This window comes from Vollenhovia emeryi, unplaced genomic scaffold (genome assembly GCF_000949405.1).
Source record: "Vollenhovia emeryi isolate VEMERY1.0 unplaced genomic scaffold, V.emery_V1.0 DF939120.1, whole genome shotgun sequence".
Classification (NCBI taxonomy): domain Eukaryota; kingdom Metazoa; phylum Arthropoda; class Insecta; order Hymenoptera; family Formicidae; genus Vollenhovia; species Vollenhovia emeryi.
Window position 1 is genome coordinate 880483 of NW_011967246.1, and position 27003 is coordinate 907485.

Consider the following 27003-nt stretch of genomic DNA (forward strand, 5'->3'; position numbering starts at 1 on the left):
GTCGTCACTATCCGCTGCTCCCCCCCCCCTCCGCCTTGCTGCGTCATTTCTGCATCGCACACTCGCTCGCGCGCGCCGCATATGATTACCATGCAAATACGACCAGCAAAACCCGCGTAAAACCGCACTCTCTCTCTCTCTCTCTCTCTCTCTCTCTCTCACCCCCCTCCGTCATCATCGCAGCCTCACCCTTCCCGACTTTATTCCTCCCTCGTTCGAGCGATCCGGCTAACCCCTGACCCCCTCTTCTCGCCCCCCTTCCTGCCCTCCCGGAGAGACCGCCACCCGGTCACATATGCAAAACGTGCCACTATTATAATAACATTACGCCGATGAACCTTCCATTGAACGCGTGCATGCATCGCCACGCTAATTATACACCGGGTGGCGCGACTCGCGCGGATTCGCGACGCGATACGAAGGCGTAAATGCAATCGTTTTGACTTCGACTACGCTCCGCGCGTATATTTTTCTCCTCCCTTTTTTTTCCAAGAGGGGGGAGAGGGGTAGCCTTTGTTTTTCTATACCCGTGTGCGGCCGAATGCGCGCGCGTGGGAGGTCGAGCTCGCCCCGATTTGTTTTCATGACAATCACGAAACCGTCAGCACGCTGGCCCGCGCGCCCGTCGGTGACTGCTCTCTTTTTTTTTGTTTTTTATCGGCGAAATAGTGTCGTAATTTTCATGACGATCCGCCACTGCCCGCGCCGTGCCCCGGCACATACAACTAAATATTGTTGATGTCTCTTTTTTGCGCTAACAATGTTCGCGTGGATGGAGTAACGAGTGGTCCTTGTTTTTTATTTCCACCGACACCTGCCCGCTGTGTGCGCAGCCCCGATTTTTATCGGCGTGCCGGCCACTAATCATTTTGTTTTTAACAGAGCGACAGGTCATCTCTCGCCGTTTCGCCAGCCCTCTTTCCCCATTACTAACTTTTCGCATTTTCCCCGGATGTCGAATTACGTCGATGCGTTAACCCCCCTTGCGGCTCGACATAAGAACAAATGTTTCTATAAAAAGACAAACGGTTAATGTATACGTCTATAAATAAGTGTCAATTATACGAAAAAATGATCTGCCGTTTCTCATGTAAAAGTAACGCCAATATTCAATTACGTATCTTAAAATCGCAAAAAGTTTAAAATATGATAAATTCCAAGAATACCTAGTGACAGATCGTAGCGACAGTGAGAAACCACTGGGACGCGACGGGTTAAGCAAATAAATGAATAGTGACAAGAGGTATTTTTTCCTGCATAGATAAAAGTGGGATTTAGGAAGGAGATATCAAATAAGGCCGAGATAAGCCAGCCTTAATTATCGTATGCCATTTATTCGAGCGACTTTTTACATCTGACCTCTTGTAAATTTCACGATCTTGAGATATTTACAATTGTCACGTCTGTCATCTCGCTGTTACGGAGTAGTAGAAAAATATCACGGTATACTTAAAACCTGTTATTTACAAAATGTACAGATAAGAGACATGAATAATCACAATCAAAGAGCGATCGTGCGCACCAAGCGAAACGGATCGCAATCTAATGGCATGTAAAATGCGAAACAATCGGCAGTGGGGGCAGTAAACACAACTTTTTCACTCCAAACGTTAATTCCCGAAATTTTATGAATTCATATCAATGTTATTTCACTGAAATAACATTGGCAAATCGCAAACGAAGGTAAATTCCCTCTTCGTGAAAGACTGAAATTTTCTATTCTATCGGAACTTGATAAAACACCGGCAACTGAATAAATAAACTATAAAGTTCTTGATAGAAATATTGCGAAGAAAATTAGTTACCTTTATCAAATCTTCCAAAATAAATAACTCGTTAAATAAGTATTGCTGCGTTCTCATTAGGCTCTTGCATCTCTTATCGTTACGTCGCGGTCCTAAGTATATCTTCCAAATGTGGATCTCGGTGGAAACGTTGACGATCATTAAAATCCAGGGAAATGCCGAATTGTTCGTATGTCCGTTTGGCTCGGCCTTGCGCCGACGATCCCTCTCTTTTGTCAACGAGCGAGTAACAACAGCGATAACAAAGAGAACCAACAACGGTATCACATCGTCCATAACAGTCCCGAAAGAACTGTGCGCGATTCTGTTTCCATGGAATGGCCAGTTGATAGCCCCTCACACGGCGCTACATACGTCTCATACGTACACGATCTCGTAGACGGTGGCCTTCTTGTCGCCGGAACCAGTGACGATGTACTTGTCGTCCGTCGATATATCGCAACTGAGAACCGACGAGGATTCCTTCGCCTGTAAATATAATCGACAAACATATCGTCGAGTGAGCGCGCGATAACAGTTACAACAGCATGCTGCCTGCGTCGTGTGATGAAAGAGAGAGAGAGAGAGAGAGAGAACAGAAAAAAAAGAATAAAGAGAGAAAGCAAAGGAGAAAGATAGAACGCGTTGCAAAAATTGGAGTGTGTCGGGAGGCTCGCCCGCTCGTTTTACGAAGCGTCAAACAACGTAAACACATTTCACGAGCCGCCGCCACGTAGATATCTATCACTATTATTATTATTGTGCCACTTCGAATTCCGCTCGATAACGAAATCGCCCGTTCAGCATGTAGCGAACGATTATTCATAAGCATTATAAATCAACTTTTTTCTGCTTATCGAGTCACGACTCGATGGCTCGTTTATATCGCGTAATTATATAGTGTTCCTTAATGAGCTGTTTCGCGATCGTCCTCGACGCCTCGTCTCGCCGTCTTGTCTCGCGCGCGTAACACCGTACTTACTTATTTCTCCGCGTGAAAGGTGCGAACGTAATTTGTGTAATTTGCGCGCCGGGCTTGTAATAAACGTAGACGGAATCGGAATTTAAATGTCAAAGGTGCGTTCTTTCGTTCGTACTCTTTTAATATTTTCACAATAATCTCGATTTGACTTGTTCGACAAATTAAATCGGCCCGATAAATTAAATCTCATATCTCTCTCTTTCTCTCTCTCTCTCTGCGGTTCCGATAAAAATGGCTATAATATTAATCGGTTTCGCGTCAGTTGTTACATTTGAAGGCTCGTTTTCTCGCGTTGATCGACTGCGAGAAACACACAACGAAGGGAGATTGTAATTAAGAAACACACCAACCTGGAATATCGAGGCCCCGTAAGGCGTACGCCACGCATTCAGTAGATTATCCTTCCCCGTAGAAACGAACCATTTGCCGCAGGAAGCAAATCTCAATGACAGAACGCAGGATTCGTGTAGGTGTAGCTGATACTTGTCCGCCTTCGTGGCGTGTAACACTTCAACGTTCGAATTCTCCATCCCAACCGCCAGCCATTCGCCGGTGGGACAAAAGCCAAGGGAGAAGATTTGAGAGTTAAAGTCGTGCTGCTGCAACTGTCTGCCTTCTCGAAGATCCCAGGAGCGCACCGTGTTATCGAGACCACCTGTCCACAGTTTCGAGCCGTCGGCGGAGATGTCGATACACGAAGCGCCATCGGTGTGACCCTGGAATTGCCTCACCAGGGTCTGATTCTGCAAGTCCCATACAGCGATATTGCCATCGCTGCAGCAACTGAAGCAGACTTTCGAGTCCGGCGAAATGGCTAAGGCATAACACGCCGGTGCCGAGGAGGTGAGTTCAGCTTTGATCCTCGGTGTCGGACTAACCAGATCCCAAATGCTCAGTTGACTGGCCTCCCCACCGACTATTAACGTCCTACCATCCGGAAGCAACTTGACCGATCTGCGGATCAGAAAAACACGAAGCAAGACCGCTCATTAGTTATACCGTTTGCGTTCGTTTCCACCGACGTGTCTTGCGTCTTAAGGGGGTGCTGGAGTGATTCTACACTTTTGGTACCTTTTGTTCCTAGAACTGTCAATTCGTGAAAACATTTGTGCAATATACAAATTATGTGGCTTTTATGTACAGACCGACAGTGTCCCACTATTTAGATTAAGTGAAAGAACAGCATGGTATCATTCAAATTAAGTTTAGGAGCTTGACAAGAAGTCTATTCACTCGAATAAGTTATAAGTAAAAGGTGCCAAAAGTGCAGAATCACTCTAGCATCCCCTTAAGGACCGTCTACACTGGAAGCAAGAAGTAAGAAAGCCTAACCTTTGCTTATCAGTGTAAAAGCTAAAGTACAGGTACAATTTTTTTAAAACATTTATAGCACTGGTCGAGCCGCGCTCTAATTAAGTTAGAGAGTAAGCGTCAGAGCTGAGGTAGGAGCAAGAAATGGAAATGATTCATTTCTTTACTCCTACTGTTACTTCTTACGCCAGGCTTACTTCATCTATTGTAGACGATCCTTTACTCGATTTCGATATCGCTCTTACCGACCTGATATAATTCTCACGTTGTAGGCAGTCGAGTTGCGAGACGGGCTTTACCTCGTTCATCCCTGCTTGGCCGATGTCCCAAACTTTAACGCAGCCTTTACCACCGGTATAAACGTACTTGGTCGGATTTGAGATCGTCACTGCGCAGACTACTTCGCCGTGATCGAGGGTACTAATCTGGCGTGCGACGCGCGGTATTCCTGGGCCCATAAGAGCGTCCTGCGGGAACGGCACTGGCTGCATCTGTCCGTCGCCCAATACATGGTAGCTGTACGCACTGCGAAACCCCGTCCGATAACGATCACGATAAGTCTCTCCCGATCTCCGATATCAATTACCGTTTGCATAGCTCGAGTTTCGTTTCAGACAGAATGCACATTTACTCGATTGCTGGTCTCGCGATTTAACATTGAACAAAACTTACCATATATCTGATTTTTAATTACTTTTACTTAATTTTTCACACCACGTTCGATCATGCGTTATTAGCGACTTAATGTTAGTCAAGAGACATGGGTTCAACCCTCTGCGTCCCAGTGGTTTCGCTCGCGAGCTGTTCTTTTCGTTGTTATTTCCAACTTTTCACGATCACAAGAAACATTTGCATTATTCTTAAAACACGGAATACAACAATTTATATTATTTTATTGCACATTTTTTTAAATAATCGTCAATTAATTATACGGAAATAAGTGATGTACCAACAAAATCAGTGTAATTGAAACAAAATCGTCGAAACATCAGATGGTTGTCTTCATAATCTAGATTTGGTTCAATGCTTAAAATTAAAATCCATAGCAAATACAATGAGTAAATTACTTGTGCCTGTGGTAGCCCGTGACGTTGACGTTTAATTCAAGCAATTTCATTTGTTCCATGTGCACGGAAAGACCGGCTAAGGCAAAAGTAACTAAAATGAAAATGTTGCCGTATAAATAATAGGGGCGTCTACATTGTTTTGTGTTGCAACATTCACTAAGTTTGCTGCACAACACGCATAGTTGTCTCCACTATCCAAGTCGAAATTTTGGCCCTATATTGAACATTAATTCTATTATACAGTAGGACCTAAGACAGTAAAAGAGGTCGAACTGCAAGTACAAAATTTACTCCTACTTTAAAACCGACAGAGTCGGAAATTTCTACCTTTCCCAATTTAGCATTAAAGTAGGTCCTTTTAAGTAGGGGCTAAAGTAAATTTTTAGAATTAAAAATTCAAGGGAGGAGTAAAAAGTATGTCATCAAAGTAGATTATTGCTGGTCTATGATAGGTGTATAGATCAGCTAAGTAGGAATAAATTATCCTTGGAAGTGTCAAAATAGTACCAAAATTTCGACCCGGGTAAGTTCGGAATGAACTCGGAAAAACTACTCACGGCTTGCCACCTTGTGTCCCGACGGATGCCCTCAGTGCCGCGTGCGGGTCGTACAGATGTTGCAGAGCGGTGGGTGGCCGAGGTGTCGGGTAACCGTTGTACGCGGCTATCACGTCTACATGCGGATGTTGGGCGTGCGCTACCGTCGCGATATTATGCGGTGGCAATCCGGGTGGCGGGTAGTGCAACGAGTAGGGGGTCGCGGGTGGTGGTACCGTGCCGGGTGGCACCGCCTGTCCCAAGAGCTTGATCGGGGTCGACGCTTTTATGCCGCCGCCGATCGTCGTCGTCGCGGACCCCGAAGTCGGTGTGTACGACTTCGAAATCGGCGTCGCCGGTTTCTCGCGGTCCTCCATCTTCTTCGTCGACGGCGTGCTCGCGTTGCTGCTCGTGCCGCTTCTGGGCGAGTGCGGCGCCAGGTCCTTCTTCGCGGTCTGCACGCCGGCGGCGCCCATCGACGGTACCGCGGACGAAACCTTGTCGAGCCCGTTTTCGCGGGGCGATGTCACACCGTTCATCACGGGGCTCGGGGGACCGTCGCTCGCGTCGTCCACAATCAGATCTTGGTCGCTCTTCTCACCGTCACTCTGTGCGGGGGGAAAGAAATCACCGATAATCGCGCGCGACGACTCAACTCCCCTCGACTCGAATCACCCCCCCCCCCCCGAGTATAATGATTTCTTTTTCATCGCGATGTCGATCAGGACCGCGATAAATTCTCTTCCGTTATCACGCGAGCGAAAAACCGATCGTCCATCTCGAGGTAAATTCGAAGGAAAAGTGTTCTTCAACGAGAATATGATTTACCGTTAAGTCACGAACAGATATTTGTTACCAGAATAGCGGTTTCGCCGGTCGATTACGTCTCAAAGGTTGATCGCTAAATAGTTACGGCTATCCTCGTTTCGCAACGAGAGCTTGATAAAGGAGAGTGTTCCCCTCGCGATTAATGCTTGTACAGTCTGCTGCGCGGAGCGCAGTCGCCGGGATGATCTTTTTTATTATCAAGCACTTACGTGTCCGGCGTCCTTACACGTCTCGGGCTCCTTCTTCATCTTCTTTATCGGGTGCAACGCGTGATCGTGGTGATTCTGCGAGTGATGAGAGTGGTGAGTGTGGGTCGCCTCTTGCGGCGTGCGCGCCCGGTTGTACTTGTCGGCCGGCGAGATCGAGCCCCGCTGTAAAACACACGCGGTGTAGCGAGACGCCACTTTATTACGCAAGGGGGTCGGCGCGGTGAAGGATCGTCCGGCGCGCCGCACTCGCCGTGTACCCGGCGATCGCCGGAAACGTCGGGCGAATCGTAATCGCGCGGTGAATCGTCGATATTCCAGCCACGACGCCCGACAGGGAAGCCTCCTCTCCTCGAAGACAGACGTTCGCGATACCTGCGCGCCGCCGTAAAACCGAACACGCGATACGGGTTGAAGATACGCGTCGTTCGAACGGGTATACGGGCCTCCTCTCGCCCTACCCCCCGCCGCCCGGCCTGTTAATCTCCCGCGGATATCGTTAATCTCGTTTAACAACAGACACCGCGCGCGGCAAGTACAGGCTGGAACAGCGGATTAGCCACATATTCCCTGCGGCGCCGACGAACGTGACAAAACCGTAATTACCGGCGTCGACGCGGGTTATTATCAATCGTCACGCGAGCGCCCGCGATAATCGATTTCGACTTTACCCTACTATCGCCCTGCCTGCCCCCTGATATTCCGACTCGTTCGCGAACGTATTAAAACGTAACTTCCCCGTCGGCGCGTTGCCGCGCCGATTTTTCATCTGTGACGCTCTTCAATGAAATATCAATTTGACGAGCCGGCGCGACGCGCGCGCGCGCGAAATCGCGTCTCTGGCCGGACGGTGTTTCGTAAAATTTATTTATTTATTTATTTATTTTCTATCTATTAAGCATTATTTATCATGCGCTCCGGAAAAACCCCCTCAAACGCAGCCAACGGTATACATACATTTGAGGATAAATATGGGTACGTGGAGTGGATGAATTGCGCGATGTAAATTGCACTCGCCGATAAACGCGAAAAAAAATGCTCCGAATGAAAAAATGAAAGAGAACGAGATCCTACTCGATGATCGTGCGCGACAGTGTCTGCTAATTTACGAGTTGGCATAATTGCGGAGGCGCGCGCGAGTATCGTATAGCGGGCCATCGAAAATCCGACGTAAATGCAAAACGTGCCGGGGAATTTGCGTAGGATCTAATATTAGCCGCGCATCTCTCGGTGATAAATTCCCGCGCGAGTTTTTCCGCGGGGAGGAGGAGGAGGAGGGCGTCGGCGGAAAAGTTGGCGCGGGTCTCTCGTCGCGCCCGCTTCGGTCGATCTGTAACGGAAAGCAGCGGAATTCGGGCGAGAGAGATGCGTGGGCGAACAAGTGCGAACGGGGGAAACGAAGGGGGCGAATGACTGAAGGAGCCGCGCGAGGCGGGAAGGGCGAGACCGCGGCGCAGCATCCGCGGTCCAGCTGCGAGAGCCGATAATGATTGTGAGAATGGGGCGCATCGGCGTGACGCGACGTGAAGCGCCGGCGAGAGGAGAGAAAGAGGGCGGCTGGGCCCCGGGAAAAGTGGTGCCCCTCCGGCGCAGGAGGGGGAGGAGGGGACGCGGAGGAGAGAAGAAAATAGAATGGCGAGAGGCGGAATGAGAGGGCGTCGATGGGCGTTTCGCGGCCCCGCGATGATTACAGGCTCGGCGCAAACCCGTAATACAAGATACACCCCTTCCTCCTGCCCGACGTTATTTTTTCTCGCCTTCCTTTTACCCCGACTGTGCTCGCCGGCTCCGAGGACACTAAGCGCGCGACTCCTTCGATTCGGGATGCTGGAGTGATTCTGCACTTTGGGCGCCTTTTGCATCTAGAACTGTCAGTTCGTCAAAACGTTTGTGTAATATACAAATTATGTGGCTTTTGTGTACAGACCGACAGTGTCCCACTATTCAGATTAAGTGAAAGAACAGCATGGTATCATTGAAATTAAATTTAGGAGCTTGACAAGAAGTCTATCCACTCGAATATGTTATAGGTTACCTAACCTAATAGATTTTTTGTTAGGCTCCTAAACTTAATTTCAATGATACCATGCTGTTCTTTCACTTAATCTGAATAGTGGACCACTGTCGGTTCGTACGCAAAAGCCACATAATTTGTATGTTACACACATGTTTTCACGAACTGACAGTTCTAGGAGCAAAAGGTGCCAAAAGTGCAGAATCACTCCAGCATCCCCCGAATCGCGTGGTACGGCCGGCCACGCTCAACCCTCTCGCACGCCCGCGGGGAGAGGAGTCACGAGCGCGCGGGGCCCGGCTTCTTCAGGAATCTCGCGCGATTGAGGGAAGAGAAAGCGGGGATACTTGAAATTATGCAAATAGCTCGGTGGTAAAGTGACGCTGCCCCGTCCCCTTTGTCTCCCGTTCTCGCCACTTTGCGCCCCTCCTCGGGCGCCCGTGCGCGAGCCGGTCGAAAGTATAAATTGCAATATGCAGCACGCACTCGTACGCGAAGTACGCTGAAGCGGCGCTCGTTGCACTCTTGACGCGCGCGCGAGTCAAGTTACACGCGCGTAATGTGCGTGTAATACACGAGGCCGCGATAAGTGCCACTCGGTCGAGTGTACGCTGTACAAGCCGCGCGCGTTTTCACGTATATACACACCGTATAACAAAATACACATCGCTTTTGCAAAGCGCGACAAATAGTCTCCGCAAACGTTTCGTCGACATTCAGAAGACGTCACGAAGCCTCCTTCGTCCCGCATTGCCCGCGACTAAAGTGTTTCCCCGCGGCGACGCGGTACGCGGGTAAATCCGCGCTCGATAAATAACTTTAATTGACTGGGTGGAAAACTTGGCTGTATCGAGTGTCGTGTTCAACAATTTTCTATTTTGACCGGCCACTGGAATATCGACATAGCGATGCGAGCGATACCACGCGGCCGTTTGTTCATCGGGAAAACGAGAAACGACCGCCACTCGGCGATCCTTCGAGGCTCGCGACGTTTCGACGTCGCGAGTTAAATAATTCATCGCGATAGAATGGAAATAGATGTCACTTACGTGTCTGTCCTCCGTCGAACTCAGACCTGAAAGCAAACAGATGCGCATATAATGCACGCGCGCGAATCGAAGTAGCGTATCTAAGCGCAAGTTTCCATATGAATGTACTAGATTGTTAATCGGGGGCCCCCATCATATCGCGCAAATACTTCAATTTCAAAACCGAACGACCCGGCGTGTTATATAAACGTATGCCCGCGCGATAAGATACGCAGGGAATCGCGCGCGAGTATATTGAGAACGATCGAATGTCGAGTATCGATAAAATGTTAATAACGTGCTGCGTCGTAAAACGACGGTCAGTAGCCGTAGGGGTGGGCAGAAGGGCGGAGGGTGGCGGGGGGGGGGGGGGACCCCGGATGGCACCCATATAAATGATCTTCATGCATATTTATGCGCGCTTTTCGCTGAAAACCGCCGCTAGCGCGTCCGCTAACAGGGTGACGCAAACACGCCTCGCTCCGCCGAAAGCGGATACCCGTAATAAAGCGCTTTGAACATTTCCCGGTGAGAGAAAAAGGGGGGTCGTCAAAAGTCTCGCCTATATACACGCATATATACATATAATAAATATATACCCGTACGTATACGCGTGTGTGTCTACGCTCCCCCCCTCCCCGCCGATCTTCGTTAACTTTGCGACGACCGGTAGACACCTCCCTCTCTCGCGCGATTTATGCGCGATTTATACGATATAAATCGGGGACCGAGCACCGAAATAATTTCGCTCTAGCACTCGCGCCTCTATATCCTCCGTAGAGCCGCGCGCGCGCTAAAAACCTTTAATTGTACCGATACTGGACGCCCGAATGCCGGTGCACAACCGAAATTTTCATAATACCGGTATATAACTTCTCGGCATTAGAAGGGATTTACATACATGTATATATGTGCATGCATGATTAAATATTATTGAATGTTAATGCTATCAGATCAATTGGATTTGTAGTGTCCTCGCGCGACGTAGATGTGTCTCGCAGGAGATTAAACGGACGAAGTAAGATACGTAAAGTCGGAACTTTACGATTAATCACGCCATCACTTTCTTTTTAATTTGCCAGAGAAGCTCCGAAGCGGCCCGAGCCCGCTCGCCCCTACGCGTCGCGCGAGGGAAGAGTAGGAACTGCAATTTCGCATATTAACGTTTTCAATAATATAACGTAGTAATAATATCGATATAATACCTCTGTAATACCGACATAATACCGAAAAATTATAATACACCGATAGCACGTCGTATCTGTGTTTGTGCCAACCAATTCTTTTCGTTTCAATTATTATTACAAAATTGAAAGGCATATCACCGTGCGATACTCTTTACCGATCTCGATTGTTGAATTAAACGTGCGGCCAGAAATCGGGATTTTACTCGAGACTTCCTTTCTTCCACGCCGAAAAAATTGTATTCTTGAAATGTATACTTCGCCAATCCTCTTAATAGATACACTTAATGAAGAAGAATGTCTCCCTCTTAACGTCATGTTTGTTGGAACATCTTCGTAAATTGAGAACATATTCTTAATATTAAGAATGTATTCTTAATTCGTAACAACTTTAGCGATGAAACTTTCCATACGCGCGATGTCCGCCGTGTATTGCGCCTCGGTACGCGTCAACGTGATGCCTGTTTCACAGGGTTGGGAAGTAACTCGTTACTTGTAGCGAAGTTACAGTTACCTTTTTTTTGGTAACTCCGACTTAACTTCGTTACTTTCTCTCCATCTCTAACTGTAACTTAACTCAGTTACATTTTTTCGATAACTAGTAACTAATTTAATTGAAGTTACATTAAGAGTTACTTTATATATTTTTTCGACCTCCACAGATCGCACTGGGCCTTGCGTTTGCGCATAAACGCCTTTATCGACACTTTACAGTTCAAATGCGGATTTGATATTTTTATTTTCATCGCAAGAAAGTAACTGCAAAGTGACGATTCTCGTTAGTTTCGAGTAACTGTATCTAGTTACATTTTTAGCGAAAAAAAACTGTAGCCATAACTAGATACTTTTATAAAGCAACTTTTCCAACTCTGACATTTACATTGTTGAGAGAGAAATTGCAGATTTGACATTTTTATTTTCAATGCAAGAAAGTAATGAATTGTACAATGTCGATAAATTTACGTTTATGCCCAGATGTATGCCCTAATGCGATCGTGTGGAGATTTAAAAACTATATAAAGTAAGTATTAATGTAACCGAGTTCAGTTACAGTTGCGGACGCAGGGAAAGCAACGAAGTTATCAAAATTAAGTGTCGCCAGTGGTTCTTTTTTAAACAACGGGAACATTTTTTTTAAAGTCGGCCACACTGGCAAAAAGTGATCTTTATTTAAGTCATTTGAAATTTAAAATTCATTTCCAGATTGTACTTGAAAAGGACCCGAGAAAGAGGTCGAAACGTTGTGACTTAAATAAAGATCGCTTTTTTGCCAGTCTGGTTGACTTTCAAAAAACTGTTTCCTTTGTTTAACGAAGTTAAGTTAGAGTTACCGAAAAAAAAAGTTATTGTGATGACCGTAACTTCGTTACAAGTAACGAGCTGCTTCCCAACTCTGCATATAGCGATACAATTGTGCGGTCGCATATCAAAGATATCGGGAGGCACGGTCGACTTACCGCCGTTGCTCTTCAGGTCATCCGGTTGACCGCGGTGGATCTCAGGCTTGACGAGCATCGACAGGGAATGAGGGGCGGCGGTCGCACCGGGGGTCGGGGTGACCGTCCCGGTCAGGCCGAGACCGAGCAAAGCCGCGGACGCGGAAGTTGGTACCGGAAGACCGGCAGCTGGCCCCAATCCGGGAATTCCAGGTAGACCCGGATGTGCCATCGTCGCACCCGGTGGTATTTGCTGAGCGTGCATTTGCTGAAGGAACCGCGGTATGTCTGGCCTCTGCTGCTGTAAACGCGCATGCAAAATATCGCCCGTATAAATCGATCTCGCGCATGTGTGCGGTTTTGTTGCAGGTACGTGCGAGGATTCCCAAGAAGCCCGCGATTACTACAGACGACAACGGGCTACGGGGCGGAGCGCGAAAAAAAAAGACCCCCCCCCCCCGGTACGCGTGGCGGAGAAGGCGCGCTATTGCACGAAACAAAATATAGAAAGTGGGCCGCGGAGGGACGGCGGGGTCGAGAGGGTGGACGATAATTCAACGTGATTGTTTAGAATAAAATTTCTGGTTGGTATCGCGGAATACGGATGACGTTAAAAAATATATCGCCCCGCGAAACGCTCGCGTAGGATAAAACTCGCGCGTTATCTCCGATCGCGGGATTGAAAAATCGCGCGACCCTCGCGGCGGACGCCGGTGCACGTCGAAAATCGCGGCGTTCGTTTCCGGCGCGTGAAACGAAACGTAATAGTCCCAAACGAGGTTTAACGCGCTGTGAATAATACGCGCAACGCGTGTGGCGCGGGGACGGAGGTGGAGGAGGAGGAGGAGGAGGAGGAGGTGAGAAGAGAGAGATAGAGATAGATAGAGAGAGAGGGGAAGGGAGAGAGGGAGGAGATCGGAGAACCCCGCGTCGCGTTTTGCCCGAGGTGAGCGGGAGGAAGATGGAAAAGGGTCGCGGGGGGGAGGAGAGGGGGAGGGGAACTGGGGGATGGAGGACTATACGTTCCTCGCGCAGTGTTATTAAACGAAATATTGATTCAACCTCTGTTTACCGAATAATACATATTCATGAGGGTTAGCGCTTCTGTCTATTTGCCTTCATCGTCCCTTCGGTCTGCGCCGCGCCCTTTCCCTCCGCGCGCGCGCGGGGCGTTTTGTGTGCCACCATCCGCCCCCTCTCCGTACTTTCCCCGTCGTGCGAATCCCTTCGCCACGAGCCCCTCTCGACAGCCCGTAACATACTAGCACGCTAATTATATTCCGCGTACATACAGCGACGCCGCGTCGCGTAATGACAGATTGGCGAGATTGCGGTTTGCGCCGCGCGACGCGGCCTCGTCGCGATAAAAGGCGCATCTCGGTCGGACGCGTCTCCGCGGATAAAATCTGGGCGTTGCGTTCTCACTGGACCGCGACACGATATTAATTTATCGATGGCAACACGTTGCGAAGTGAGGAGATACTGTGCACACGCGACACAGAAATTACTTGCGCCGTGAAACAAATATTTGTCCCGATAATTCGATACAATTGTTTAAACAGGAGCGCCACACGTTGATTCGCTCGCGCGACCTGAGGCGCGCCGGTTTCTTTCGGGCTTGTCTCGGCACAATAGTGTCCTCGGGGCTCCGGAGAAATTATTCGAATCATGCGCGCGAGAGTCAACTCGGAACTTGATTATACGCGACGCGTCTGCCGAATGTCAACTCCGTGTTACGATCGCGCGCGCGCAATTTTCATCGAGGCTGTGAAATAAAGAAAGTTCAGCCGCGCCACGTGGAAAACGTAACGTAAAATAGCCAAAATAAAAATCGTTCGCCGCTGCTTATAACCTTTGCCGGCAAGCTTGGAAAATATAGGACGGCTCGTTCGCACAGTTCGCGCGCGTACGCATGTACGTTTCGCGTTGAATTATTATACTTGTGTATGGAAAAAAAATGCTGCTGAATTAAGCAAAATGAAGTTGCTTGAATTAAAACGTTAACGTCACGGGTTGCCACAAACATAAATAATTCACTCAATTGTATTTGCTATGAATTTTCATTTTAAGCATTGAACTAACTGATCCAGATTATCAAGACAACAGTCTGATGTTTTTCATTTATTAATACTGATGTTGTTTCAACGATTTTATTTTACAATGATATGTAGTTTTTCAAAAACAACCTACACTGGCCAATGTTTTTATTTAAAAAACAAACGACGTTTCGGTCCCGGATTTGGACCCTTTCCAAGTAATCTGCAAACGTACATAACTTAACACTAAATATTTCTTAAAAAATATAGCGTACACAATTACGGCGAAAGTAAATTGCAAACCTATATCTTTTAACGCAATTGTTATTGATCTCATATTGTTCGTTTGGCCAATATCGTTATATTAATAAACTGTGTACAAGCAAGAGAGTCTTTACACTATACGTTGTTACGAATTAATAAATGTCAAGAGTGAATAAAGATAAATAAGAATAAATAAGAATGAGTAAGAATAAATAAGAATTGTTTTTTAAATAAAAACATTGGCCAGTGTAGATCGTTTTTTGAAAAACTACATATCATTGTTTTATATTACTGGCGATATTAAATCTATTTGTGAGATTTAATTTTAATTAACTTGTCGATACAGCATCATTCTTTTTTCCGTGTGTGCACTTACCCCCATTATGCTATTTAATTCAGTCATCGTGACTTGCTTCGCTCTATCAAGGGCGCCGGCGACTTGTTGTTGATGCTCTTGCGAGAGGAACGGCATAATTTGTCCGATAATATTGCTCAGCCTCTTACATATCTCCGTCTGTAATGGTAACAAAGGCATACGATAGAACAGAAAATAATTGCGATGATAAATCGAAGAAATCTGCTACAGATACCGTTGCAGTACACTTTATGCGCGAGTACAATAACAATTTAAAGCCTCGACATTTATCGCGCGATTACGTCGCAAAGAGCGGGATTAATAGAAAGGGTCGTGCAAAAAGGAAGAAAGTCCGAAAACGCTACGGATCCCCCTCGAATACGCTCGATGCTGCGAATACGCGTTTCAAGCCGATGGCTCGACCGGCGGATTAAGAATTCTCGGAAGCGAGATAGAATGTGGAACGCATCGCGCGCACGCGGGGGTAGTAGTATACAGGGTGGTCCTGAAATAGCTGGTCAACCTCAGGGATTGGATTGGGTTCGGCATACCCCCCCAGAAAGGATTTCTGTTACAGTGACAAAAAATATTCTCGACGCATTTATATTTTACACAGCCTCATTTAGTATAAAACTGAAACAATATCAAATCAATAATTCTTATTCTCCTCTATCGAATTAAAAAGGATTGACTTGCTATAGTGAGACAAAAGTAACTTATATAAATGTAAGTTTACATATTCTTGCGTTTAGAATAAATTTTTCCCCCATCTTTTCACCACGATATTCGACAAAAGACGATACGTACTATCATTTTATTCTAGATTTTAGAATTTTTCATTTAAGATTAAAATATTTCTTTCTCTATAATAAATATGACGGCGCTATATCGATTTTATTTTATTCTTCGAGATTGATGATTAAATGAGTTGTAACTCCTGAAGGATACGTTTTTGGACTAACGTTTACGGGAACTTTTTTCATCCTTACAACGAGCCCAATCCAAACCCTGATTTTGGCCAACTATTTCAGGGACACCCTGTATAACAGCTCAGGTTCCCCAGCTGCGGGGCTCTCTCGGCTGTTCCGTCGACCGCGTCTCGACGGGCGCAGAGACGCGCGTCGAGTGAGTAATGAAAGCTCGAGTTAGGCGGTGACCACCTTAACGCCTCGTCGTCTTAAACGCGCGAGTAACGAGCGAGGCTGGCTACATATTTCCGACCGGGAGGCGATCCGCTGTCAACGGGGCGTTCCTCTATTTTCGTCGCGTCCGCGCGTGGAGTTCGCGAAAGAGCGGTTACGGCGCGAGCGTACGCGCGTGTTCCGAGAATAAAGCATTCGCGCGGGGCGCGTAAGACGCGCGAAATAATGAGACGGTATTTACGGAGCCGAGCCCTCCCACTGACGCGACGACGATTCTCCACCGTCCTCCATAAGAATCTCGAGATGTCTTCGCCGTTCTTTGAACCGGGCCCAACGACCGGCAACTTGCCGGACATTGGGTCATAAATAAATAGACAGATATAAATAGGGGACGCACATGTAGACTTAGATAGAGAAATCTATTTTGCTCTATAAATACTCTGGGAAAGAAAGACAGCAACCCATTTTGGGGCCCACAATTAGTAATCGGATTATTTGGATTGTTCGTAAGTCTGCTCTGGGAAAAATTTTGACCGCTTTTTTGTAGTTAAGCAACTTAACATTTCGGTTAGTGCCTCTTAAGTGAAAATTGTCTTTGCGTTACTGAATATCGACAGAACTAATTGAGAGAATTGGTGTTACTTAAAACTCTTGGATATAGATAGAATAGCTGATTGCGATTTTTAGTTACGCGGGGTAAAATTCGTAACAGATTGGAGTTACAGAACAATCCAAATAATTCGATTACTAATTGTGGGCCCTAAAATGGTTTTCTAACTGTCTTTCTTTCTCAGAGTATTTATAGAGCAAAATAGATTTCTCTATCTAAGTCTACATGTACGTTCCCACGGAATGCAGCAATTAATATTATTTTTATTTTGTAATTAATTTTTGTATAATTGACAGCTATTAGTATTTATATGTATCCTGACAAATGTTTGCCTCTTTAAAAAACACATTTTTTTCCTTATATCGAGCTCCGCAAAGAGTTAATGTATAAAAAAAAATGCAAATAATAAGAAAAAGTTGGGACGAGGAAGAGTAAAGTTGAACTTTTCCTCGCTGACGGCAGTCCGTGGGAGTAAAATAAAACTGAAAAATCGAAAACTCACCTGCTTGTGCATCTCCACATTTAGACCGTACGACATTTCGTAGTACTGCAACAGAGAAAGTTTCCATGATACACTTCAGTGCTCGCCTGAGGGATCGAAGTGGCAACTGGAAAATCTCCAGTGATTTATGTTTGTAATCAACTAAGAAATCAATGCGCAACCGGCAATTTCCCACGACGTAATTAATTAAGAAATCAACAACTCTCAGAAATAGGGAATGCTTTTCGAGGATGCCGGTCGCAAACCAGAGATCTCTCCCTCAAACCGTCCGGCGGCCGGTTCGAACAGAGCCGTTTCAACTGCACTAACGTGTTATTAATTATTGCTAATCGCGATACTCCAGTCCGCCGGCAGAGTGTATTTGAAAGGTGGGCCGCAGTTGCAGCTGCAGAGAGAGAGAGAGAGAGAGAGAGAGAGAGAGAGAGAGGGAGAGAAGGTGCGCGCGTGAGAAGTACGGGACGAAGAGGCGAACGCGTGTAAACGCGCACCGACCGGGTTACAGGTTCTTAATTTTACGGGCCATTAGCCCGGTAATTACTCGGGCGAATTAATTGCGCTTGTAAGTAAGTTATTTCACCCGGGAGATAGACACAGTGGCGGAGGTGAAGGCGGAGAGGAGAGCAGATAGGACGATGGAAACGAGTACCGGGGGGGGAGGGGGAGGAGGGGGGAGGCGCGCTAACGGAGGCTGTTGAGATCGGTCGGCTGTAGCGGCAATAGCGTCGACCAATGGCACACTCTTTCCCCGGGGGCAACGGCGTTCGTTCGTTACGGCGAGCGGTGCAACATCCTTAACGCGCGTTAACGAGGCTAGCGTCGCGCAACGGCGGCGAACGGCGAAGGGGTGAGAGGGGGGTGGGTGGGGGAGGGAGAGGGAGGAAAAGGGAGCGTTCGTATCAAATGGACTAAAGCAGAGATTAATTGCGCTTAAACTAGTGGCCCGCGTGCCGCCTACACGCCGATTAGGTCGGCAAATTAAAACGGCAACGGTAAATCGGCGCGGCCACGAGCGTAAAACTCGCGCAACGACGCCGCGTTTTCGATTTAATTAACGCGCCCCCTCGCCCGATAAGGAAGATAAATAACGGCGTAACACAGGCGCCGCGCGATCGCGAAATTCTGTTGCCGATTTAACAAGGTGCGCGGTTGGAGAATCTCCAGGTTTATTTTCTAACTTGACGTTTATCCCCGCGATCGCCTCACCGACCCTTCGGGCGAAATTTCGGAACCCTGCTAGAGATGTGCGAATCTATTCCAATACGAATCGAATTGGATTCGCTTCGATTCGAATTTGAATTTCTATAATTTGAATCTCAACTATTTGAAAATGTCAAACCTAAATGATTCCCAGTACGAATCACCGTGGATTGTCAATCTTGTAGAATCACATTTCTCTTTAATAAGTGAAACGGGTCATGTTAATAGCTACATGCATTATTACAACCGCTCGTCGAGTAACTAAGTAGCGATAGAATGTGATCGGTATTTTACCTTTGGATCCAGAGTGTATTGATAAAATGTAGGGGAGACCGGGTCTAAATGGCCCTAGAGGTACAAGTACATATGTTGCTCACGAGCCCTTTTCTAGTATTTACCTGGAGAGAAATATAGACACAAAATTGCAAAATGATCCTTTTGAAACACTTAGGAAAGTTATAACTTCAAAATTCTAAAATATAAGCCATCTAGCCGCGGTCTCCTCTACTGTATTATTTTATTTCCTGTATAGGTAACCGAATAATGTTATTGGATCCTCTACATTACGGTATTTTAATAATTTATCTACGATCTTTCGCCTCATTGTTTCGATTGCTGCGACATTAAATAGAGTATATTTTATTAGTTTTATTGCACATTAAATATTTCAGAGTATCTTTTATCTTAAAACGCAAATTTATATTATACCATATAATCGATATGATCTTTCCACGTCAAAGTATTCTCTTATTATCTACGCGTTAAAATTCAGTATAATAATAATTATGTTGTTAATGAAAAACTTATATTTCTCCAATGCGCTACACCCTCAGAAAAGATTTCTGTTGCCGAGACAAAATACATATTCTTGACGCATTTATATTTCTCACCTCATTTAGTGTAAAAATAAGACAATATCAAAATAAAATCAATAATTCCTATTCTCCTCTATCGAATTAAAAAATTTACTTACTATATTCGACAAAAGACGATACTACCATTTTATTCTAGATTTCAGAATTTTTCACTCAAGATTAAAATATTCCTTTCTCTACAACAAACATGGCGCTATATCGATCCTATTTTGTGATACATTCAAGTGTAATAGCATTGGATCCGGAAATTTTTTCTGCGGGGTATGCGTTTCGATGTGAATTCGACCCGCCACGCAAGATCCTCGATTCGCACGTATCTAAGTCCTCCCCCCGGGTGAAGGGACACTCTTTTCGAAAGTTTATAAATATACTGTTCGTCGCGGCATGGGGGAGCGCGGCGGTGGGCCGATCGCGGATGCGCGAGGGCCACGGGATACGAGGAGGCGCTCGAATATTAACGAGACCGCCGCCGTCGTCGCCGTGGCCCAACAGCGTATTACTTCGTCATTAAACGTGCGAGACAGCTGCGCTTGTGCGAGCATTGTAGACTAATTCGATGAGAGCCACTGGCTCTTAGTGTCATTAGCTATGCACGAGCGCATACATACATATACATGTATCTGTAGTATATCTGACTACGTTACGCGCGGCGTAACGAGCCAATGTAAAGCCCCGACCCCGGGCTCTGACTTGGAGGATGCAATTAATGCTAAGAAGCCGAGGTGGTTTAGCGGTCGAGCGAGCATGATTATTCTGGATACGGGAGACGAGGGAGAGGCAGAGAGAGAGGGGGGAAGGAGGAATACGGAGGCGAGAGGCAGTCGAGGGAAACGTTACGACGTCTAACTGGCACGTCTAACTTTACGACGTAGCGATGATTGCACTTACCATCACGTAGTGACGCTGAATCTCGATCTTGTCGTTAGCCAGTTTCTCGCAGTCTAGCTTCAGCCTGCGGAAAGGGAGAAAGAACATAACGTGAAACGCATGCGAAAACAGTCGACTCGTCCGTAGCTTCGAATCGAGGGAGAGAGAGAGAGAGAGAGAGAAACGAGAGAACCGCGGAAACCACGTTGTCTTTCTCTTCCTCCTCGAGAATAGAATATGCTCCGTACGTGGCGAGCGAAAGAAAGGGGCGAAAAAAAAGATAGAGAAAAGGGAAGAACCGTCGGACAACGAGAAAAGTTTTGATCCGCGAGCGCGCGCGCTGCTGCTGCTGAAAAATGCAAGGCCCGTTCTTCCCCGGCGCTTGTGAAACTCGAGAAGCTCCGAGTCCGTATATTCGCGATCGCTGCCATTACGTATCTGTCGTGCAGCTACGTTTGCAGGATATATAGCGTGCAACCCCGAGCGCCGCAGCTGCGCCCGTTCCCAGACCTTTTTCTCCCCGCGGACGCGCGCGCGCGCGCGATACGACTTCTGCCGCAGTCCTTACGCGCGTTTCCGCGTTTCCAACCGCGGTGGCAAGAAAAAAAAAAGACCCCCCCGGGAGAGGAGAGAGAATCGAACGTTGCAAAACGGCATAAAGTGCCCTCCTTCCTTCCCGCGCGACACCGTCATCGGCGCAGCGGCGGGTTGACCGCCGAGTGGTACTCACGAGTGGTACTGCGCCTGCAGAAAATTGAACTCCTCCTTGATCCTGTCGCAGGACTCGATGACCGTGAACTTGAATGGCTGGTTGGGTTGCGGCGGGCCCTGCGGGACAAAAGGAAGAGAAGAAACGTGAGAAACCACGCGTCATTAGCCGGACGCGATGTGTATCAATCGATCCGTGTCCCAGAAACGCCGGCGGATCGACCGATCGCCAGCCTCCCCGAAGATCCCCCCGCCCACCCCGGCCCGAATAATTAACTCCGTACAGCTGTTCGACCGCGAAAGGGCCAGGGGTGGGCGCCGTGCGAGCGAAAGTGATAAGAGGCTCGCGGTAGATTGGAGCACCCGGGGGAGGGGGGTAGGAAGGGGAGGGAAGGCGAGGGCCGACGGTGGAGGTAGACGGCGCACACACGCGGAACGCGTGCACGTGCACGCGCGATTACACGCGGAGTCGGGCCGGCAATAGTCGGTTATCGTCTCTCGGCCCGAGAGAACAGCGGCAGCTCTCTCTCTCTCTCACCCTCTCCCTCTCTCGCGCGCGTGCGCGCGAGCGCGGAGAGAGAGCAAGTGTTAATTACATGTTTGCGGTGTCCGCGAGGATTACACGCTACAACCGAAACTATGAGCCGCCTGGGCTGTGTCGCGCGTATGAATATGTGCGTGAGTTTGTGCGCGCGCGTACACGCGCGTAAATATATGGTGTCGTTAACGACATCTCCTCCGTGAGCGAACATCGCGTCCTTCGGCCGGATCCGTAAATTACACGGCGCGACGAGCACCGCGACACGTTGATATTCGTGACGGCACCGCGCGGAGTTAACATTCGACCTCTCTATCCAAGGTAATGGTATGCGTTGAACTTAACAATGAATACTTTGACTCGAAACGATAAGCGCGACGTCCACGGCGTCGTCGCTACCGGCGGGAAGGGTGTGCGAAGTCGGCCAAGCTCTCCGAGAAGAATGAGGGGCGACACGCGTGTCGCGCCAGTGCGGTCCAAGTACGACCAAGCCTGCTAAATTCTCGAAATTGGGGTTGGAGGAGACGCGCGACAATGGCTCGGGCGAGCGTGAGAAGAAAGGAGAGTCAGAGGTAGGTAGACAGGTAGGTAGGCGGGCGGGCAGGCAGGCAGGCAGAGAGGGAACGGATAGTCGGATGGAGGTCGCGGCGAGAGGAAGAGAGGAATTGCGGATAGACGGGGAGGGAAGGGACGGGTGTCCAAAGGTGGCCACGACGAGGGAAGTTGCGGTTTTCGCGGTCGCCGTGGTTGCGGCTTAGGCAAATTGAGATAGTTCGCAAACCACCGACCAGCTGACCTGGCCGTCACGCCAGGATGCGCCAGGACGGCACATGCCGCACGCTGCACACGCTCTATACCGTCTCTCTCCCTCCCTCCCTCTCTCTCTCTCTCTCTCCCCCTCCCCTTCTCCCTCTCGCGAGGATGTAGCGGATATCTCGACGCTCTCGTGACGCCGCCTCGCATATCGCCTCCGCTCAATCATTCATAAATCTCCTCTCCGATCGCGAGACGAATTAAACCGTTAGCGCTTGGCAGTGCCGACGTCGATGCCGATGTCGATGCCGATGTCCGGCGGTATCGCAGGCGCGATCGAGTACCACTGGCGGCCGGGCAAACAGCACTGTATCGTATTTGTGTGCTTAGCCCGGCAAATGTTAGCCAGCATATCGCTTATGGTGCTTGTTGAGCGAGGGTGATGGTCGATAGTTTCCGTAACGGCGACGACGGCGGCGGCGGCGGCGGCGAGCAGGGTGAAGAGAACTCCTCGCTCTCTCGTAGCGGTACGGGGTACTCGGCGTCGCGTTCGCGTCAGTTTAGCGCCGATCCGACGACATGGGCACGAACGAACGAACGAACGAGCGGGCACGAACGCATACGTCGTGTTTGTCCATCCGTCCATATAGGGCCGTGTTTGTCCTTGCCTCTCGCTGTTTGAAGAACGTCGGGATCCCGGTCTGTGCAAACTCCTCATTATTGTGAACAGTGTACACGGGGCATAAACGCGCGTGCGCGCTCGCTCGGCCTGCCCGAAGTTACACGTGTCAAGTCGCGCGCGTCACGTGCGCGCACACACGATCGCGATACTTCCTCTACCCTCCTTTTTTTTTTCGCTCGACGGGAGCAAAACGCGGCGCGTTGGCCCGCGCGACAAAAACGATCTCCTCCCCCTGCCCGTCGTCGCTCCGAGAGCAAGAATGTCACGGAATCTCGGGGGAAGGACGGAATTTCTCGCGATTCCTCTCGCGTCGTCTCGTCGAGATTTCTTTCGCGACCGATTACGGCCCGCGTTCACACGTGTTCTTTTAAAATGGCGCGTCTAAAGCTAGCGCCGCACTGTGCGCGATTACGCAGTTTATCATTCGTAATTTGTTATTTGGACAACTTTTAAGGTTGGCAAAATTCCACATTTTTTGGATAAAGCCCATGCCAGTGGTAAAAAACCGGCAAAAAGAGGTCGCTGCAGGTACAAAATTTACCCCTACTTTAAAACCGATAGTGACGAAAATTTCTACTTTCGCCAATTTAGTATTAAAATAGGTCCTTTTAAGTAGGTGCTAAAGTGAATTTTTAGACTTAAAGATTCAAAAGGGAGGAGTAAAAAAATAGAATGTCATCAAAGTAGGTTAGATTGGTCTATGTAGATATATAGATCAGCTAAGTGGGTGTAAATTATCCTTCAGTGTCAAAATAGTACCAAAATTTCGACTCGGGACTAGTCTACGGTACAATTAGTCAAGTTTCAAGACTAGCGAATCGACCAATTTTTCCTCCACACTATTCACGATTATACGAATCACGAATCGCGCATGGCGCGACGCAAGCGTAAGTCTAAATACGTTCACGAGATAACGCGGTGATTTAGGTGGCTCCATCGTGGATGAATCAGTGACCGTAATTAAGTTAGCGCGATTGCGTCACACGTGTGTCAAAAAGTTTCTTATTTACGTCGTTTAATTACGCCCGAGAGTCGCCCAGTGTCAATATTTTACATTAATGGTAGAACATTTCGAGAAAAAATTCAGCGAGAACGACGGGAGTTAAACAGTCGGGCGCGCGGGCGTTTAATACTTCTTATCTGACGACTCCGACGGGTCTTAAATTGGAAGATGTCGGCAATCAAATCACTCGAGTCGGGTTACGAGCTCGAGGTACGGGGGCGTTTTTCCAGATTGATTAGCGACGATTAATTAAATAGTTAAATACACTCTCGGCATTAACGTCGCGCCGCTTCGACGATAGAAATCTTCGTGCTCGACGAACCCCTCGGTTACTAATTAATCATAGACTCCGTGATGAAAGATAATCTCACAGGTCTCGACGCGACTCGGCGAAAACCACGAGATATAAAAACGCAAAAAGGAAAAGTACGTAGGAAAATAAAAATGCAAACAGATAAACGCGCGTAGACGCAAACAGAAGCGATATACTGAAACTGCCTCCCCTTTGCATACTCTCTAAAAATCAATTAATGAATAATCACTGGAAACAGTGAATAGCCACTGGTTTGCAGTTATAAGTATACTACTGAAAATTTCAGTAGTATACTAATTGATTTTTAGAGAGTAGACGATTTCTGCTAACTCAACAGTCGATTACATATTCAGATTTTGTGATTCTTTTATGTTAAGACAGCTTTTTCTCTCCGTTTACAAAACTCGATCTTCAACGTGAGACATGAATTTCGTCAAGAGACTCGCATCTTCTTCTCGGAAGACGGACCGTTTGTTAACACTTAAGCTGAGAAAATTGCTGGCTGCTTATGCATTTATCTACGCGCTTGGCGCAACAATAATTTTCACAATGTAATTTGTACTAATAAATGACACTCGCGGCACCTAAAGTATCGATCCAGATTTAATGCCTATCCGATTATCCGTATTTTGAATCAAGGTGTTCGTCCCCCGGGAAGAGTATTCAGGAATCTTCTCGTGGAGTGCGAACGCATAATGATCGGATTAGCGTAAGCTCCATATATCTTTAAATACACACACAGGCCTCGGTAGGTCCTCGATTCGATCTGAGCGATATATCTAATTTCTATGGCACAATCGTTTTCGAGGGACGCAAGATTGTCGGTTTAAAGGGCTCAACGTTACCACGAGAGCCCGATATACGTGTACGTATGTGTGCATATATGCACGAGAGGAAGGCAGGAGTGCGGGACAAGGAGTATCCGTTGAAACTTTCCGCCTGGGGTTTCGTAATGATCGACGGGCCGGTTTGCCCGGAAATAATATTTGTACAGCTTGTACGTAAACAGCCCTGGCGGCCCTGCAGAGTGCCAATAACCACCGCCTGTGTCAACTCGGTCAAGCACCGGAGCGTCACGACGGGGATGACGACGACGAGGGCGACGGCGGCGGCGACAGCGACGGTGACGAGTCATGATACCATGAGTCGTCTCCGGAGATCGAACGCGGGTCCTCGGACGATGACGATGACGCGCCAAGTCGCTCGATCGTCGCGACAGACGAGCATTCTCGCGTATTCCCTTCGCGATTTATATCGCGGCGCGAATTAATCGGCAGCGTCGGACACTTTTCCCCGATAATCGGCAAATTCGTTATACCGTCGTGTAAATACGCGGCTCAATTCTCGCGTGGATTACGCGTGATTTCTTCGAAAATTGAAGGCGCGCCATTGTCGGCGTTTAATCGACTCCGCCTGCGTCGTCGCGCCTCACCGCGCGATAATAGATAAAAATTGCACGACGTGTTGTTAAAAATGTGACGCATCTCTCGTTTCGCTCGCTACAATTTTCATCTGAGATTCTCAACGCATATGAATTCAATGAAAAAGAGACGAGAGAGAAAGAGAGGGGGGGGGAGGAACGGAAGAGAGAGACAGAGAAGACGAGGTGGCCAACTGTTTGCACGTGACGAGATTTATAATGCTCGCGCCAATTGCACGTAACACGCTTCGCTCATTCCACGGTGTAATTCATCGCGGTGTAATTACCAATGCATATTGCGGTTCTGCGGAAGCGCGCGCGAGCGGGCGAGCCTGCGGCCCGCAAATTTCGTGGTGCGCGCGCGATATCGTTTGGTGGTATCTCTCCTCCTCCCTTTCCCCCCCTCTCCTCCTCTGTCTCGTCTCGATTTCAATTTTGTCCCCGTCTCTTCTCGTCGCGCCGGCAAATAATTACAACGGGAGATCGGTCCGTGTCGTCGCTGGTGGCACGCTAATGAGATCGTTCCACCGTACGTTCGCGAAAGTAGGTATAAGCGCGGCTAAAAATGACGCGCAAGCGCGGGGAAAACCGGTGGACGAAATGTTTCGCCTACCTTTGTATTTATAACGTAAAAAGGTGCAAGTGCTCTCGGTTAAATTAACCGATCGTCCCACTTTCCCCGCGGAGAAGGTCGCCTCGCGCCGCTGACAGCGGGGAGATACAAAATTAAGGCCCGGTGCTTCCGACGTCGCTTAACTTTAACTTCAGCTTCGACTCATTCCTCGTCCCTTTCCAAGAGGATAGTCGGGACGAAGCGAAGGAGTTGACCTAAGTTTAAAGTCAAGCGACGTACACTGACAGAAAAAAAAATGGTTGCAGTTACCACGATCTCACTATAATTTATGGTCATTTTAGGAGCCAGCCACATTTTTTTATTTCTTCCAACTACGTTGGTTATGGTTGACCTAACAATGTATTATAGTTCTTATAGACACAATGTTGTCCGTGCAATTTACGATACGGTTGTCAGGAACCAAAACGAGCTTTTTATTTGGTAAGGTGTACTATAAATACTGCAATAACAACCGCAAGGAAAATTACGAATAACTACACGCAATAGTAATAATCGTGTTTATATTGGATGTGATATTCTCCGCTTTTTATTATATGTACATTGCGTCCACTACGTTCGTTCGTTACATCACTTTGCACTCATAAAGAATAGTACAAGAAAGCACCTATCAGAAAAAGATAAGTAATCTTATACGAATGTACAAACTTGTCCCTATTTATAATACCCTATGCGGTTTTCTTCTTACGAGAAAGTCTTGTACCGCGCGTCCCTCTAGCGAGGACATTCCG

General features: G+C 47.7%; 1 protein-coding gene across 1 annotated transcript in view; it reads right to left on the reverse strand.

Moving 5' to 3' along the window:
* Window positions 1-1314: 1314 nt before the first annotated feature.
* The window catches only part of LOC105570399 (protein groucho-1-like), a 29677-nt gene continuing 3988 nt past the window's right edge, over window positions 1315-27003 (reverse strand). Inside the window, exons 2-12 of the mRNA XM_012027564.1 lie at window positions 20955-21052; window positions 20246-20309; window positions 17286-17330; window positions 15053-15190; window positions 12398-12677; window positions 9778-9803; window positions 6718-6879; window positions 5702-6288; window positions 4327-4602; window positions 3117-3720; window positions 1315-2273 (exon numbers count right to left, since the gene is read on the reverse strand). Coding sequence (XP_011882954.1) covers window positions 2163-2273; window positions 3117-3720; window positions 4327-4602; window positions 5702-6288; window positions 6718-6879; window positions 9778-9803; window positions 12398-12677; window positions 15053-15190; window positions 17286-17330; window positions 20246-20309; window positions 20955-21052 — 2391 coding nt within the window. The 3' untranslated portion in view covers window positions 1315-2162. The remainder of the gene's footprint in view (window positions 2274-3116; window positions 3721-4326; window positions 4603-5701; window positions 6289-6717; window positions 6880-9777; window positions 9804-12397; window positions 12678-15052; window positions 15191-17285; window positions 17331-20245; window positions 20310-20954; window positions 21053-27003) is intronic.